Source organism: Syngnathus leptorhynchus, chromosome 22, assembly GCF_054491065.1.
Source record: "Syngnathus leptorhynchus isolate UIUO chromosome 22, UIUO_Slep, whole genome shotgun sequence".
NCBI classification, from domain to species: Eukaryota; Metazoa; Chordata; class Actinopteri; order Syngnathiformes; family Syngnathidae; genus Syngnathus; species Syngnathus leptorhynchus.
In genome coordinates, this window is record NC_141216.1 from 3,033,428 (window position 1) to 3,048,980 (window position 15,553).

Sequence of the window (15,553 nt, forward strand, 5' to 3'; positions counted from 1 at the left end):
GCCGCCATAGTGTTTTAATGGGGTTGTGCACAGGGCACCGCACTGCAATGCATTAGTCTGTTTGCAAATAAAATGTCTGTCACTCATTTTGCGCCCCCCCCCCCTCCCCGCACACCTTCCACGATGCATCGGCGTGCACGTGATTGGCCCACGCGTGCACGCGCATAAATCACAGGGATGCGGAGAATGCTGAGAGAATGTTTCTTTAAGACCCATTACCTTCCAATCCCACCGAGAGAGGGGGGGGTCCGTGCTAAGGTGGTGTAACGTCACTCTCCCTCCCTGCTCCTCTTCCTCGTCGTCGTTTACATGTGGAAAAAAAAAGAGGGGGGGGGATACACACATTAGGAAGAGTGGGGCTTTTCTCGGATCCGGATGAGGGGCGCCGACCCACGCAAAAAATGGACCCGAGGACTATTTAACGGCAAAGCAACACCGCGACGGATATGGTAAGGATGCAAGTTTGCAGCGAGAGAGAAAACAATGGATGCATGCACACAAAAAATGCATAGACTCCCTAGCGTGTGTGTTTGTGTGTGTGCTGTCACCAAATCACAGACAAGTGTGCGGTGTGTGCACAGCCAGTTAAAGCTACTTAAATGATAAGCAACTAATATCAAATAATTGTCATGAGAGCGGACCTTGCTTGGAAGCCTTTGCAGCGTTACAGGCTTGAATTACTGTTTAAAAATTGGCTATATTTCAAATGTGAATGGGGCCTTTGCTTAAAAAAAAAGGAAATTTAATGCATTGGACATTTTGATGCATTTCTTTTAGCACCGTGACGTGAGCTCCGCATGATGCACGCCATGCATGCATGCGTGGTTTTATCGTGATGTTTGCCATAAAAGGTTCTTTTAACAACACCCCCCCTCCTCCTCCTCCCTCGCGCGCGCACATTGGTTGTTTTACTAGAAGAATGCATTCGAGGGCTTCCTCATCTATGCAGCCAACGATGGTGATCATTGTCGGTCTGTCATCTCGTCATTCTTTCCACTTGTGCATGTACATGCTTCCTTGTGTATTCTGGGGGGGGGGGCGAATAGGCGTGTTTGGTTCGGTTCCGGGTGTTTTCATCCCCGCAAAGCAGCTGCCGACAGTCACTTATCGATTCCAATGATGCGTTTCTTCACCCGCGGATGGGGGGGGGGGGGGTGATGGGGGGGTGCAGTTTAATGGCATTAGAAGTGGACCGAATGGGGCTCCTGACTAGTTTTTGGGCTTTTACTTTTGAGTTGCAGATATAATTGACTGGTCATGTTGGAGGCTGGGAAGACCCCCGCTTCCCCTCCTTTATCCCACTTCTTATGTTTACTCAGCACCCTCCACCAATTTTGTGTAGAGCAATGTCTTCATTCTGGATGTGAGTGATTATAATATGGCTCTTTTGTGTCTTCTAGGAAAACTGAGGTTGAGGTCAGGGCTTTTCCAAGCAGTCCTTTATGGACATTGCTTTTTACATTGTGCCCTGGCCATGCCAGGACAGAAAAAAAAATGGCCTTCCCGTCAAGTTGGAAGCCGAGTTGTCCTAACTGCTAGTCCGGCTCGTGTCTGTGTATCACTTCAGTCATCCAGGTTAAGGTAAGCCCGAAATTTCCAACGAAGACAATTTGACTTTTGTTGTCGCCCGATTTTTGTCTGTACAGCATCTCAGAGTAGGTCCATCTGTTGTTTGTTTTGCAACAACTCCCAATTCAAAATGTCTGGTGTCCACCTTCCAGGCAAGAATAAAGTGCATTTTAAATAAATGCAGCAAGTGCAAGTTCTGTTTTGCATCAGCGAACCATCCATCAACAGACTTTGTTTACTGGGGCACATAGTGAAGATGCCAAGTGCTGTTAGCCAGCGCAACAGCATGAGAAGCTAATTCATGGATGGATGGATGGATGGATGGATGGATGGATGGATGGATGGATGGATGGATGGATGGATGGATGTCCACGTACCAGTTCATGGGACAAATAATTGCTTTATGACAAGGCCCCAGGCTCACTGACTGGCATGTTTATGCCGAATATGTCTAACGCTCTTCTGGATGAGACAGTGAAGTCTAAGGAAAAAAAAAAAAAAAAAACTGCGTGCACTCTATTAATGTGCAATCCATTGCATTTTTGGCCACGGGTTTGCACAGTGACACAGAGGGCCGTAATCAGCGTGAAAGGAAATTCCAGATCGGAGCAATATGCAGGACTGTAAGTCACAACAGCAAACGCTGATTAAAAGAAGATAAGTGGAGGGCGATCGCATTTTCAAAGCCCTTACGGCAGATTTTTTTTTCATTTCTTGTCAAGAGGAAAATGGGAAGATCGATACCGTTGTAATGTCTGGCCACAGCTAATATAGAGTATGAGGCTGTGGGTTAGCTTAGCACAAAGAGGCAGAGGGGAAGTGCACGCCGTCTGTATGTTGTAACCCGCTGTAAGAAATGTCTGACTTTTTGTTGTTGTTTTGCAGCGATTGCACTATGTTGTGAGAAGTGCTACCTTGTGGATACAGTCAAGGAGCATATCCCCTTCCTCAAGCCCAATATTTCTCCACGGACTCTCCCCCATTACCACCCTCTGCTCGTCTCAGCCACCCACGGAATGACTTGCCTGTAGAAATAGTCCCAAAGCATTCAGAGACGTGCAGGTTTGAGGCCTAAGTAGAAAATATGCTCACTAAAGGGATGATATTTCTCCAGAAATGGAAAGTTTTACATTTTGAGCATCATATTACAATCCTCCCTCCAATCTCATAAAACCCAAGATTTTTCTTTTTTTGCACACCTCCAGTAGTTGACTCCCACTCTCCGGTCTCATGATGATGTGTGAGGTGATGCCCACCATTTCTGAGGATGGGCGAAGCGGCACGGCCGGGGGCGCCTCCCCCCCGGCCGGACCCGGGGTCGGTGGCCCGGGCGGTGCCATAGGAGCGGGAGGGGGCTTTAGCGGGAGGGATATCCGAAGCGGGGGAGACGAAGGAGGCAGCACGGGCAACCTGGAGTCTCTGATGGTCAACATGCTGACGGAGAGGGAGAGGCTGCTGGAGAATCTGAGGGAGACGCAGGAGAGCCTGGGGACGGCGCAGCTCCGCCTACGAGAGCTCAGCCACGAGAAGGAGTCTCTTCAACGGCAACTCTCCATCGCTCTGCCACAGGTACGACGTGCGGTCACAACATTGGGTACACTGTGAGCAAAAATGCCGCCATGTCCTATCACAGTCAAGTGGGGGATGAGTACTCGGCTGTCAAGTGAGCTCATACGAGCCTTTGCGGGTGACAGTTCAAGCAGCGATGAGCAGCACGCTAACTGAATGCCAAAAAAAAAAAAAAATAATCCTACATTGCAACCCTCGCTAATGTTTAAACATCCCTCACTGATTTTGTGTCTTGGTGAAAAATATTGCTGGAAGATATTTGCAAAATGGTGGAAGCCCAATTTGAATGAATAGTTGATAGGAATCCCCCCTTAGAGGATCTGCTGATTAATAATGAGCGTTATTTGAAGTTTTACTTCTCCTCTGGTTAGGAAGAACAGCTTTAGTGTTTTCCCTCCAGGATCAATCCCCATTTCTGACTGTGTTTACAGCTTTATGAATATTTTCAGGCTTAAACTTGAATTTGTTAACAAAACCATTTTTTTTTAGTGGCTCCTTTTTTTTGCAATAAATTGCGGATGTTGGAGTTCACATTTAAAAAAAAAAAATAAAAAAATAGCACGGGATGGAAAAAGACAAAAAAGAACAAGGAGGGCCAACTGAGAAGCTGCGCGTCATCCAAAGCAGTCCCAAACTGTGTCGCCATCTGCGGCCACCTCTCTTTGGCTCCTTTCTCTTCTCTCATTGAGCCGCCGCTTTCCAAGCGCAAAGACACAAACTAAAAACATTGCATATGACACATAATGCAGCCTTGGATTTTTTTTCTTTTTTTTTTTTTTTTTAGACTCATTAATCAGAATGAAATACATCGCTGATGCACAAGTTTGCCGGTTTGTTGCGCGTGAGAAGACACGGTGTCCTCAGTGGTGTTGTAGAATGACACATTGACACTGTGTTCGTTGGGTTTCTATTGGGGGGGGGGGTCTCTCGTGCATTCCAGCGTAGGGCCATTGTGTAACCTTGTGATGTAATGCATCCATGTGTTCGTTCACAAGGCAAGTGACGGAAAATGTGTCAATTTATGTTGTTTTACATCACAGCCCATCGCGACAGAGCTTCGTTTCCGTTGCGCAGCTTATGTTTTGTATCGGAATTATATTTTTATGTTTGGCCCAGGTTGTTGTCATTCCCTAAAACACACATCCGACGTGCCGTTGAGATGGTTTGTTTAGTCCCTACCCTGAATGCATCTCTTGTGTTCGGCAGGAGTTTGCCGTGTTGACGAAAGATCTCAACGTTTGCCGGGAGCAGCTTCTGGAGAGAGAGGAGGAGATTGCTGAGCTCAAGGCGGAGAGAAACAACACGCGCGTAAGATGTTTAGCAGCCATTTTGCCAAAAGTAGTTGGGAGCAAAAATAACACAATTTGAGCTCATTCAAACCCAATTGATGGGCCGATTGGAACCGAAAACTGGGTGATACATTTGACCCGATTTTTGAAGTTCAATCCATTTTTCCACGCCGACAGTTGTTGCTGGAGCACCTGGAATGCCTGGTGTCCCGTCATGAACGCAGCCTGAGGATGACGGTGGTCAAGAGGCAAGCCCAGTCGCCAGCGGGGGTCTCCAGCGAGGTGGAAGTCCTCAAGGCCCTCAAGTCTCTCTTTGAGCATCACAAGGCTCTGGATGAGAAGGTGGCTCAAAACGCCTTGATACTCATGGTTGCACTACCTTCACTGTTTAAAAATAGTCATAATAATAGTAATCATGATGATGATAATAATAAAAAATATTAATAATAATACAAAAATATAGAATAATAATAATAAAATATTCATTATAATAGTCATTTAAATAAATAATAATAATAATGATAATCAGGCATTACCCTGACCTCTCTTGCAGGTTCGAGAGCGTCTCCGAGTGGCCCTGGAGAGGGTGTCCATGTTGGAGGATCAACTAGCAGCGTCTTCTCAAGAGGTGAACTCATATCACTCGGCCTCCCGAGCTCATCTCAATTTCCTTGTGGCCAACTCATGTTTGTCTCCTTCTTTCTAGGTAATCTCTTTACGAGACCAAATTAAAAGACGTCAACAAGGGGTGGACGGCGGGAAAGATGTAAGGGAGGGTTTTATGGATCTCGGTTCCAGTTGTTTTTGTTTACGTGTTAGCGACCAGTAGTTATATGGGTATCTGGAGTTTGATTTGGACTTCTTATCAAATGTGCCGATCCTGTAATCTTCCTCACTCCCGCTTTTGTTGTCGCCACCTCAGCGACTCCCCAACGGCCCCGCCTCCGGCCTGGAGGACAGCGAGCTGGAAAGACAGCGCGAAGTGGAAATAGAGCGTCAGAGAGCCGAACTGTCGCAGCTCAAAGAGAGGCTGGCCCTCATGTGCCGGCAGGTGAGTGAGTGGCCGCTACTCAAAATTCACACTCAATAAAATGACCACAATGTTCAGCATTTGTAATGAATCATAAAAAGCTGATTTGTAGTGAATCACCGCCACTATTTATTTACACTCACTGCCGGGGGGAAGCGAACACTGACTCACCTCGGTCGTCGTCCTGCCTGTGTCCGTTTGTGGCATCTCGTCAGGTTGGCGAAATTGAGGAACAGCTCGCGGCCGCCAGGAGGGAGGTGACAAAGTCGGAGGAGGCCAATCAGAAGCTCCAACGGGAAGTCAAAGAGGTCTGTCCTGAGCTCCTTTCACACCTGAAATAAAATATCCTTTTAAGGGTCATTTCATTCCCAATAAAAAATGACATCTTCTGCTTTTTTAGGCTCTTTGCCAAAGGGAGGACATGGAGGAAAGAATTACGACACTCGAACGCAGGTAACAGTTCAGGCGTCCCAATACTTACGTCCAGATCATGCGGTTTCAATATCCGGTCTTTTGCGCAGGTACCTAAGCGCTCAAAGGGAGGCCACGTCCCTCCACGACATCAAGGACAAGCTGGAAAACGAGCTAGCCAGCAAGGAGTCCCTCCATCGGCAGAGCGAGGAGAAGAACCGCCAACTGCAAGAGCGTCTGGACGAAGCCAAGCAGAAGCTCCAGCAAACCCTGCAAAGAGCCGAGACGCTGCCGGAGATCGAAGCGCAGTTGGCGCAGAGGGTCGCCGCGCTCAATAAGGTACTTTGAAACGATATTTTCTCATCGCTTTCGGGGACAAACGATTTTTCTCTTTTCTTTTAGGCGGAAGAGCGCCACGGCAACTTTGAGGAGCGACTACGGCAAATGGAAGCTCAACTAGAAGAGAAGAACCAAGAGCTGCAGAGAGTACACATCACGCCCGCCGCTTCTTTGGTTACGGACAATTCTTGGCCGTCCGGTAACACGCAATTTGTGCTTGCTCCAATCAGGCGAGGCAGAGGGAAAAAATGAACGACGAACACAACAAACGTCTCTCGGATACCGTCGACAAACTTTTGTCTGAGTCCAACGAGAGACTTCAGCTGCATCTTAAAGAGAGGATGGCAGCGCTGGAAGAAAAAGTAACCTCTGCAATTTTATAAAGTACCAATTTTTTTTATTCACTGCATTCCCCCCCCCCCCACCAGAATGCTCTCTCAGAAGAACTGGCCAATATGAAGAAAATCCAGGATGACCTTCTTGCTAATAAGGTACTCAAGCCGTCACGTGGAAGGTGTTTTCCTAATCCCGAGCACAAGATTCCCGCTGAGAAAAACAAGGTGATACCAGCGACATTCTACTCTGTATTCCAGGAGCAGCTCCTTGCTGAGCTGGAACGGATCCAACTGGAGCTGGACCAGCTGAGGGGCAGGCCCGGCTCATCTTATACCAGGTTTGTCATAATGAAGCATAAAAAAAAAAAAAAATAGTGATTTATATCAGAAAGTATGCTAGCTGAAATAACAAGCCGGTCGCGGGTGTCTCTGTAGGGCGGGCAGCGTGAGCTCCCTTCCGTCCACCTTGTTTCGAAGATCCCTTCCGGGGAGCGCCTCGGAGCTGAGGTACCCCCAGGGCGGGGGCTCGCTCCCGGCCGGCTACAGCAGCTCCTCGGGCGCCGTGGTGGTCAGGCGGACTCACCGCGGCCGCTGGGGGCAAGCTCGGGACGACTGTAACAAGGTTTGAGATGAGCTCATCTGGACGGATGGGCCTTTGTCTCACTCCATCGTCTCCTTCCAGTATGGCGAATGGGACGCCGGTAGCATGATGGGTCCGGGTTTCGAAGGCGCCGAGGGAGTCTGCTCCGACGACGACGACGACAGGGAGACTCTGTTTGGGTCGGAGCTGCTATCGCCGAGCGGGCAGACGGATGTACAGACTTTAGCTATTATGCTACAGGAGCAACTGGAGGCCATCAACAAGGAGATTAAGTATGCGGCTTTAATCGCTCTTAAGGGAAATGATTGGAAACGCCGGTGGTAATTGCTCTGGCCCATTGTTGTCGCAGGCTCATCCAGGAGGAAAAGGAGAACACAGAGTTGAGGGCGGAGGAGATTGAGAGTCGGGTTAGCAGCGTGGCACTAGACGCGTCCTCGATTGCGCCTTCCTCGCTCGGAGGACGGGACAGTGTCGGTCGGGGATACATGACCCCCTCCATCACCTCCTCCACATTAGCGTCTCCTTCACCTCCGAGCTCTGGCCATTCCACCCCCCGCCTACCACATTCTCCCGCCAGGGAGACTGAGCGACTGGTACGATACTTGCTCCATCAAATGTGTTTATTTTGATTTAGATTTTTAATGGAATTAATTCTTCCCCAACGCAGAACAGCAAAGATGGCGAGGAATGCCGTGCGCTAGCCTTGATTGACTCCAACCCTCCCGCTGTCCCTCGAGCCCTGAGACTAGACCGGATGACACACACCCACCCAGGAGCCGGTCTGGATGATCACAGGGAATTTCGCAGGTAAGGAATTTGGACTGTGAGATCATTGGCAGAGCTAGGATTTGGTGGGCCATATTACAAAGATATTTCAGGAGGTCCGCAGTGCCCCAATTGCCCCCCTCTAACTCTGCGATGGAGACCTCCCAGGAAACAAAATGTAATGTGTTTTTTAGTCTCTCTGCCGATGGGGCCATCACCGCCAGCCAGGATTCCCTCCACAAAGCCAGCAAAAAGAAAAGCATCAAGTCCTCCATCGGGCGTCTGTTTGGGAAAAAGGAAAAGGGGAGGATCGGTGCTCCTGGACGCGAGTCTACCTCTTTGGGTGCGTATCTTCAGTGAGAACATTTTCTTTTGCGTTCGACTGAAGTTTCTATCTGGGAACAATCCAGCCTCAACACCGTCTGATGACTTGGGCCCGGCAGACCCATTGGGTCTTTCTAAACTCGGGACAGGAACTGTAGAAAAAGACCGGCGAAGTAAAAAGAAGTGAGTCTTGTCCTCCCCCCCCACACACACACATCTTTTAAAATGACCCTAAGATTTTGATTTTCATTTCCACTCCCTCGCCAGACACGACCTGCTCGAGGAAGCTTGTCGTCAAGGTTTACCTTTCGCCTCGTGGGATGGTCCGACGGTTGTCACGTGGCTTGAGGTATCTATTTTTTTGTGTCACTGGATAGTTTGTTTGGCCTACAAAACATTTGTGTCATTTACGCAGTTATGGGTGGGAATGCCGGCATGGTACGTGGCGGCCTGCCGCGCCAACGTGAAGAGCGGCGCCATCATGGCCAACCTCTCCGATACGGAGATCCAGAGAGAGATCGGCATAAGCAACCCGCTTCACAGGCTCAAACTCCGCCTGGCCATCCAGGAAATGGTTTCCCTCACCAGCCCGTCGGCGCCGGCTAGCACACGCTCGGTAAGACTTGGGCGGACCCGACATTGTCTTTTAGCGTCGAGAGACTCATTGTGCATTTCGAATGGTGACAGTCGACCAGTAATATTTGGATGACGCACGCTGAGATGGAGTCACTCGCCGCCGCCACGAAGCCAGTAAGAATTTTATTTCTTTTTTTAAACACCTTACGGGCCCTCCAGAACCGGATTTGAACAGCCCTGTCTGTCATTCTATAAAAATGTCTTTCATTATTTGGATGTTTCATCAACGTGACATATTTATTTTGTTTTTTTTCTTTGTCTTTTATTAGGACCCTTACTGCTCCCTTAAAATCTGTGCAGTTGCCATTTTCTCCCCCCCCCCCCCCCTGACTAATTGTCATTAACAAAAACATTTCCTTCTTCTGTCTTCCCTCCCCTTTCAAATGCTTTTCACCAAACACAAATGCACACTTTTCCTCCTTGTGCACCTTTCCGTCTCTTTTCTCGTTCACTATTTGCCCATGTCAAACCGCAAGGAGCAGAAAGAGTTCAGCTGGGATCAGGTGAGCCGTTACTACCTATGCGATGATTTCTGTCACACATGCCGAGATATTATTATGATCCACGTGTTACATCTACAGATTCTGGCTTACGGCGATATGAACCACGAGTGGGTGGGGAACGAGTGGCTGCCTAGTTTAGGTTTACCTCAGTATCGCTCCTACTTCATGGAGTCGCTGGTGGACGCCCGAATGCTCGATCACCTTACCAAGAAAGAGTTGAGGGGCCAGCTAAAAATGGTGGACAGCTTCCACAGGTGAACGACGGGTGTTTTTTTTTCCCCATCTCCCCTGATTCTTCCCGCTCTGTCCTTCAACCGTTGTGAATTCCCGTAGGGTGAGTCTTCATTACGGCATCATGTGCTTGAAGCGCTTGAACTATGACAGGAAGGAGCTGGAGAGGAGGAGGGAGGATAGTCAGCATCAGAACCAAGGTGATGACCGATTTGTCGGGTTTTGTACCCCACGTGGCTTCATTCCAACGCGTCTCTACTCAGATGTGATGGTGTGGTCCAACGAGCGGGTGATGTGTTGGGTGCAGTCCATCGGGCTCAAAGAGTTTGCAGACAACCTGTTAGAAAGCGGAGTTCACGGAGCTCTGCTGGCTCTGGACGACACCTTCGACTACACCGACTTGGCCCTTCTTCTGCAGATACCCAATCAGAACACGCAGGTCCCCAAAAATCTAATTTTAAAAAAGAGACACGGGTTCTTCTTCCAGTGCCTTATTGGTGAGCTCATCTTCTCGGTTTGCAGGCAAGGCAGATCTTGGAAAAGGAATACAATGCTCTCATCTCCATGGGAACGGAGAGGAGGCCCGATGAGGTAGTGCCGGAAGAATGGTCAAACAGTGGCTGTTACGCCGGATGACCGAAATTGTCTTCCCTAGGACGGCACCAAAACGTTCACGCGGTCGCCCTCGTGGAGAAAGATGTTCCGGGAGAAAGACCTCCGAGGCGTCACCTCCGACTCTTCGGAAACGTTACCGGCCAACTTCCGTGCCTCTGCGATCTCGACCCCTTCCGTCACCCTGAGGAAAGTCCAGAGTGAAGGTGCGTGTGTGCATTGGGTCAGGGTTTCAACTTGTTGATAAATAACAACGACCTTCTCGCCATTAGTGAACTCGGGCCAAAGAGGAGAGTCGGCGTCAGTAAGAACATATTCCTGCTAAGATAAAAGCACATCAGGTGAGCTTACTTTTGGGGTCTTTTGAAATCACAAATCAAAGTTCATACCGGTGTGTTCTCCTTCCTTCATCCGCCGTCCGGACCTGAGGAAGAAGACACACGGGAAGTGACATTGGAGTTAGACATCTGAAAAGAATCAAAGACTCTGAGTACATGAGGTCAGATGATATTATAATGAATGGATGCCTTTTGAATCATCTCTCTGTCTTTATCTCTCAATCCATTGTTGTGGCATGATGCTGTTTGATTCTGTAGAAAGTGACCAACGCCTATTGTGAATTTAACTTTTGTTTTTGGAGTGCGCAATGGCAATACTGACACATCGAATCGTTTTGCGCGGGGAAATCGGCTCCTGTTCAAAACGACGCTTTCAGGTGAATTGGACGACAATTGGATAAATGATAACTAACTTTTAGCAACATCTCAGTTCAAGATGGTTTTTGGTGGTAAGCCATAAAATATACGCCAGAGGCACAAATGTGAACAGGACAGACACGGAAAGTTTTAGCAAAGTCCTTGCGTTGAAAGGGAAAAATACGAGATTTGTGTTCATATGCATGCCGAAATGAAACATTTTCGAGTGAACGTCTGTCATCTAATGATGTGGAAGCTTGGGTATATAAGAAGTTTGTAAAAGGTGTGTATTTTATTTTTATCATTTTTTTATGACAATTGCTATTGTATGTATGTACAGTATGTATGCGTGTAAACTATATGTTCATTTCATACTTTGTTTGAAGATGGATGTGACTTTCAGTTTAGCTTAAGACAAAAAAATATGTTTTCAAATTACGAACAGTCAAGATATGCTATTTGTTTGTGTACATTTTGGAAAAATCAGATTGTCTTATGGGTTAAGTTGATATTAATGAAGAGTAGTGATGATAATTGAATATATTATGACAACAATAATGATGATGATTGTAAAAGCTGTAATAGAAAAAAAAACAAAAAAACAATCTGTATGATGCTTCTGAAAGTTGTTTTCCCCCAATCGGATTGGTCATTTGAAAGTTGGGATAGTGCAGAGTGTGTACCAGGTGAGAACCCCAACGCCACTTTTGACAACCAGCGTCTTCAGTCCTGCAAAACTGTGGAGAACACTGACATCTAGAGGCGCAAAAGCGTAATTGCAGAATTAACGGAAGCGCTCTCGTCTTCAACGCCATTTCCCGTGGGATATGTTATTGATTTAGTCTGCAAAGAAGCAAATAAATATTCGTGACGATTCACATTTTATTGGACGCAAAGTTAGGATGTTAAAACAGTCTCTCAAACTTTGGTAACTATGGAACAACGTCATGTGATCATTGTAACGTGATAAAATTTTAACAACAAAGTAATGTCACCAAGTGGTCACTCTTCTTTCCCACAAACAACTCCAACAACCTTTAAAGAGCGACAGATCTTGAAGAACCAAATAAAAACATGTTGATTAGAAATAATGTTATAGTTTTTCATGCATGCCTTCAGAAATTAGAATCAAGTGAAAATAGTTCCTAACCATATTTGAGTGAACAGAAGAGGACAATTAAAGTTTAGCAGAGTGAAAAGCAATTTCTCCAAATCAGGTTGAAATTGTTTGTCAACAGGTTGATGTCAAAGAATTTCGCAAAGAGTGACATGATTTTATTTGGAAGGTCAAACCGAAAAGGGTCATAAGGCTTGGCCAACGTCACATCCGTCATGCAGGTGATTCCAATTGGAGTCGCAAAGAACCTCCGTTTGCCTTTTGTTGCAGTTTGCAGTTTCTCTCTCTCAGGTGAGTTTTGTCGATTGCATTAGCTGTTGCGCTCCCCATTTGACCAAATCTGGTGTACTTAAAAGTAGTTCTGTTATTTCGCCAGTAGATGTCACTCTTGCCATTATTATGACTGTTTTCTGCACAGCGACTCAGTACCGTAAGCAGCAGGGGGGGGAATCAAATTAGACAAGCGTGCAAAATAATACTCTAAACGTGCTTGCCCCCCCCCCCAAAAAAAATAATCTGTGGTGGTTGTGCACTGTTAATGACGAGGGGGGGGGGGGGGTACCGATGACGTGAAAATGCTGCAGCATCTCTCCACCTCGTCAGTCAGGCGTACGCAGCTACCGGCTGTTGCTTCCCTCCTCCCCTTTTACCAACCCCAGCAGGCTAGGGGCGGAGTCGAGACCTCACCACCATCACGCACACACACTGACATCTTGCATCCCGCACTCACCGCACGCTCACCGTCAAGCATCTCGCCCGAGCGTCCGCAGCAGGAAAGCTCAGCCGTGTCGTCCCGCCTCAGGATGGATGCACTCATGAAGGGCTTCTCCATGGCCAAGGAGGGGGTGGTGGCTGCCGCTGAGAAGACCAAAGCCGGCATGGAGGAGGCTGCGGCCAAGACCAAGGAAGGGGTGATGTATGTCGGTAAGACAACGCCAATAGTGCTGCAGAGTCTCGCTTGCAGGATTTGAGGAGCTCAAAGGAGATTTTATGCTCTGTTAAACCGATGGTGAGAATTTCATGAGCAATAATGTCCTTGGACTATTGGGTCACCTCTCAAGGTTACATGGAGGCTTTCTTGGCCTTCTCTTGAAGGGGGGGGGGGGGGGGGGGCGGGCACACAAGTGTGGGTTACAACGTTAAAATGAGGGAGATAGGCACTGCGTCACCTCGTCTATGTGTCGCTTGCGTGCCGCTCCGATGACTTATCACTTTCCACTCGGCCCCTCTCCCACTGTGAAAAAAAAGCAGATGGGGGTGGGGTGGGGGGGATTACATGCAAAATGCACCAATTATACGCGTACAACAGTCAATCCGCATGCTTTGATGCTCGTCTTTCGGCAATGCCACACGAACACCAGAGCGGAGGAAAAAGAAGCTGTATGGTTGCGTTTGCGGGAGTGAGTACGATGCAGCAGTGTGGGTCGGCGGGCGGGCAGAAGGCCGACCGCGCATGTGGCGGAGGGGTACTTCGTGATTCGAAAGTGGATTGGTTGAAACTTTCTCTTTGCTTCTCTTGGTCAGGTAACAAGACAAAGGAAGGCGTTGTGTCGTCAGTAAACACCGGTAGGTACATTCACGCGTGACGGAAGCTTTTAACAGATGGTCTCGAATAAAGTCTCCCTTCCGTGACCCCAGTGGCCAACAGGACCGTGGACCAGGCCAATATCGTGGCAGACACGGCCGTCAGCGGCACCAACGAGGTGTCGCAGGCGGCCACGGAGGGCGTGGAGAACGTCGCCGCGTCCACCGGCCTTTTGAATCAGGTGGGTTACCGTGGTGACCCCCATCCTCACTTGGGGGACCGTTGATCTCACAGCTATTTCTCTCCAAACTGTTTGTTTGCATCTGTAAAATAGCCTCACCTGAGCTTTTCTGTCCGCCCCCCCCCTCAGGGAGAATACGGAGGGATGGAACAACGCAGTGAAGGCGGAGAGGTAAGACGAAATATGGAACTACATTTTTCTTATCAGTTTCGATTCAGATATTTTGATTTGAGATGAATGACATGTTTCATCGAATCTCTCTTCTATCAGGGTTATTAGTTCCTGTCAGGGCCTGCTCACCAGCGGCCCCTCCCTCCTTCCCCTTCTTCGCCCTCGGCCTCGCTCGGCGGGAGTCCAGGTGTTTGTTTGTTTGTTTTTTCTTTCATTTTATTGATGCATTTCTTTGAGACTTTCACCGGAACCAAACCCGTGCGGGTGGAACTCTTCCGGAAGCAGCATCCCCCTCGCCTCCCATGTCGTCCAGATTACGCGCCCTGATCCTGGAAACAAAACGAGACACACATGCATGAGACAGACACGCACACACACACACACACCTTAATTGGCAATAAAAAATATGAGAAGAAAAGGCTTTTAAATGAGCAATAAAAAATATGTCACCATAAGACTTGTTTTTTTTTGTGCACTTACCTGGTTGCATGGCACCATCATGGAGGAAGCTTTAATGATGAAGTTGTATGGCAGCATTTTCACACCAAGTGGGTGTCAGCGGTAACAAGTGTGTGTGTTCTTCCAAGGCCAGATATGAGACGACTGACTGCATGATGCCTTACTAAGCAAACTGACACACATGCATAAAAATAAACAGTTTAAGTTGGCATCATTGCTGATTTTATAAAGTGTAAAAGTGAAATAAAGTTTTGTTGTTGATGTTGGAAACCCCTTTTTGCTTGGTGTCTGCCTTTGTTATGAAGTGTCATTTATTATACTACACAAGATGTAAATGGGTATATGAAACACACCAATTATTTACTTTTTTTTTGTTTATTGCTGAATAATTTAACGTTTTGTTTTAATAAAAGAAAATGATAAATTTTGTAGACTTTTTTCCCCCAATCAATGACACAAATCCTCTAATATTTTTTTTTTTAATTCCATCTTTCTATAACCAATTGGAGTTGTGAAACTTTCATCGTCATCCTTTTATATTAATATAGGGGTAGTCCAGAAAGAGGAGATGGGTGAGCCATCGGGGAAATAGTGATGTGCATTCCAGTTCTTTTAAGTAAACTGAACCTTTAGAATGAGTTCACTCAAAAGATTCGTTCAAAAGAATCGTTCACCGAATCGTTTGCTTAAGTGAAAAGTGCCACACCCGCCCTCACCCCCACTTTCCGATTGGCTGTTTGATCTGTGACGTCACTCGGACGCTCCATTCGGTACACCGCCATTTTCAGGTGTACCTAATCACAGGCCACTTCATTAGGGACAAAATGTTTTTTACACTGTCTCCAAATATAATGGATGAGTGGGTAACATATCGGCATCACTGTTTTGATCACACTTATATGTTGTGTAAATTTGTAATGACTCAGAAGTCACACTGATTTCCTGGTATGCCATTTGTTGTGAGTTCATGCATTGTGTTGCTTTTGTTCTTTGAACAAGGTGATGTTCATGCACGGCTCATTTTGTTCACCAGTAAAACGTGTGGAAGTGTCTTTTGTGCAAATCGCTAAAGACGCGCTTTTGTGTGACTTGAATTGACCTTTCTCGGCCACCGTACACTTCCGCTTTAGT

At 47.3% G+C, this 15,553-nt stretch overlaps 2 protein-coding genes across 2 annotated transcripts; both read left to right on the forward strand.

Moving 5' to 3' along the window:
• Positions 1-373: 373 nt before the first annotated feature.
• On the forward strand, positions 374-11,950 carry LOC147039325 (liprin-alpha-3-like). The gene is made up of 32 exons (XM_085904250.1): positions 374-449; positions 1,401-1,581; positions 2,455-3,138; positions 4,345-4,446; positions 4,605-4,769; positions 4,981-5,055; positions 5,134-5,193; positions 5,350-5,478; positions 5,673-5,765; positions 5,858-5,910; positions 5,979-6,207; positions 6,271-6,354; positions 6,438-6,569; positions 6,636-6,698; positions 6,801-6,880; positions 6,978-7,164; positions 7,225-7,415; positions 7,493-7,736; positions 7,811-7,950; positions 8,103-8,251; positions 8,319-8,415; positions 8,500-8,581; positions 8,648-8,848; positions 8,920-8,982; positions 9,345-9,371; positions 9,450-9,625; positions 9,705-9,802; positions 9,866-10,041; positions 10,125-10,193; positions 10,258-10,420; positions 10,487-10,555; positions 10,648-11,950. Exons 3-31 carry the CDS (start codon positions 2,800-2,802, stop codon positions 10,537-10,539), a joined length of 3,720 nt encoding a protein of 1,239 aa, XP_085760376.1. The 5' UTR covers positions 374-449; positions 1,401-1,581; positions 2,455-2,799; the 3' UTR covers positions 10,540-10,555; positions 10,648-11,950.
• A 738-nt stretch (positions 11,951-12,688) lies between these two features.
• LOC147039326 (uncharacterized) lies at positions 12,689-14,664 on the forward strand. The gene is made up of 5 exons (XM_085904006.1): positions 12,689-12,950; positions 13,551-13,592; positions 13,665-13,792; positions 13,922-13,963; positions 14,063-14,664. The coding sequence occupies exons 1-5, from the start codon at positions 12,830-12,832 to the stop codon at positions 14,069-14,071; spliced, it is 342 nt and encodes a 113-aa protein (XP_085760132.1). The 5' UTR covers positions 12,689-12,829; the 3' UTR covers positions 14,072-14,664.
• Positions 14,665-15,553: the final 889 nt, after the last annotated feature.

What these genes read in the sequence shown, in the direction of transcription:
- LOC147039325 (XM_085904250.1), top strand. Translation starts at nt 2,800, where the DNA reads ATGATGATGTGTGAGGTGATGCCCACCATTTCTGAGGATGGGCGAAGC. An exon ending in TGGCCCTCATGTGCCGGCAG is followed by an intron (nt 5,479 to 5,672) that starts GTGAGTGAGTGG and finishes GCATCTCGTCAG; the next exon opens with GTTGGCGAAATTGAGGAACA. An exon ending in CCCGGCTCATCTTATACCAG is followed by an intron (nt 6,881 to 6,977) that starts GTTTGTCATAAT and finishes GTGTCTCTGTAG; the next exon opens with GGCGGGCAGCGTGAGCTCCC.
- LOC147039326 (XM_085904006.1), top strand. Translation starts at nt 12,830, where the DNA reads ATGGATGCACTCATGAAGGGCTTCTCCATGGCCAAGGAGGGGGTGGTG. An exon ending in GGAAGGGGTGATGTATGTCG is followed by an intron (nt 12,951 to 13,550) that starts GTAAGACAACGC and finishes TCTCTTGGTCAG; the next exon opens with GTAACAAGACAAAGGAAGGC. An exon ending in CCACCGGCCTTTTGAATCAG is followed by an intron (nt 13,793 to 13,921) that starts GTGGGTTACCGT and finishes CCCCCCCCTCAG; the next exon opens with GGAGAATACGGAGGGATGGA.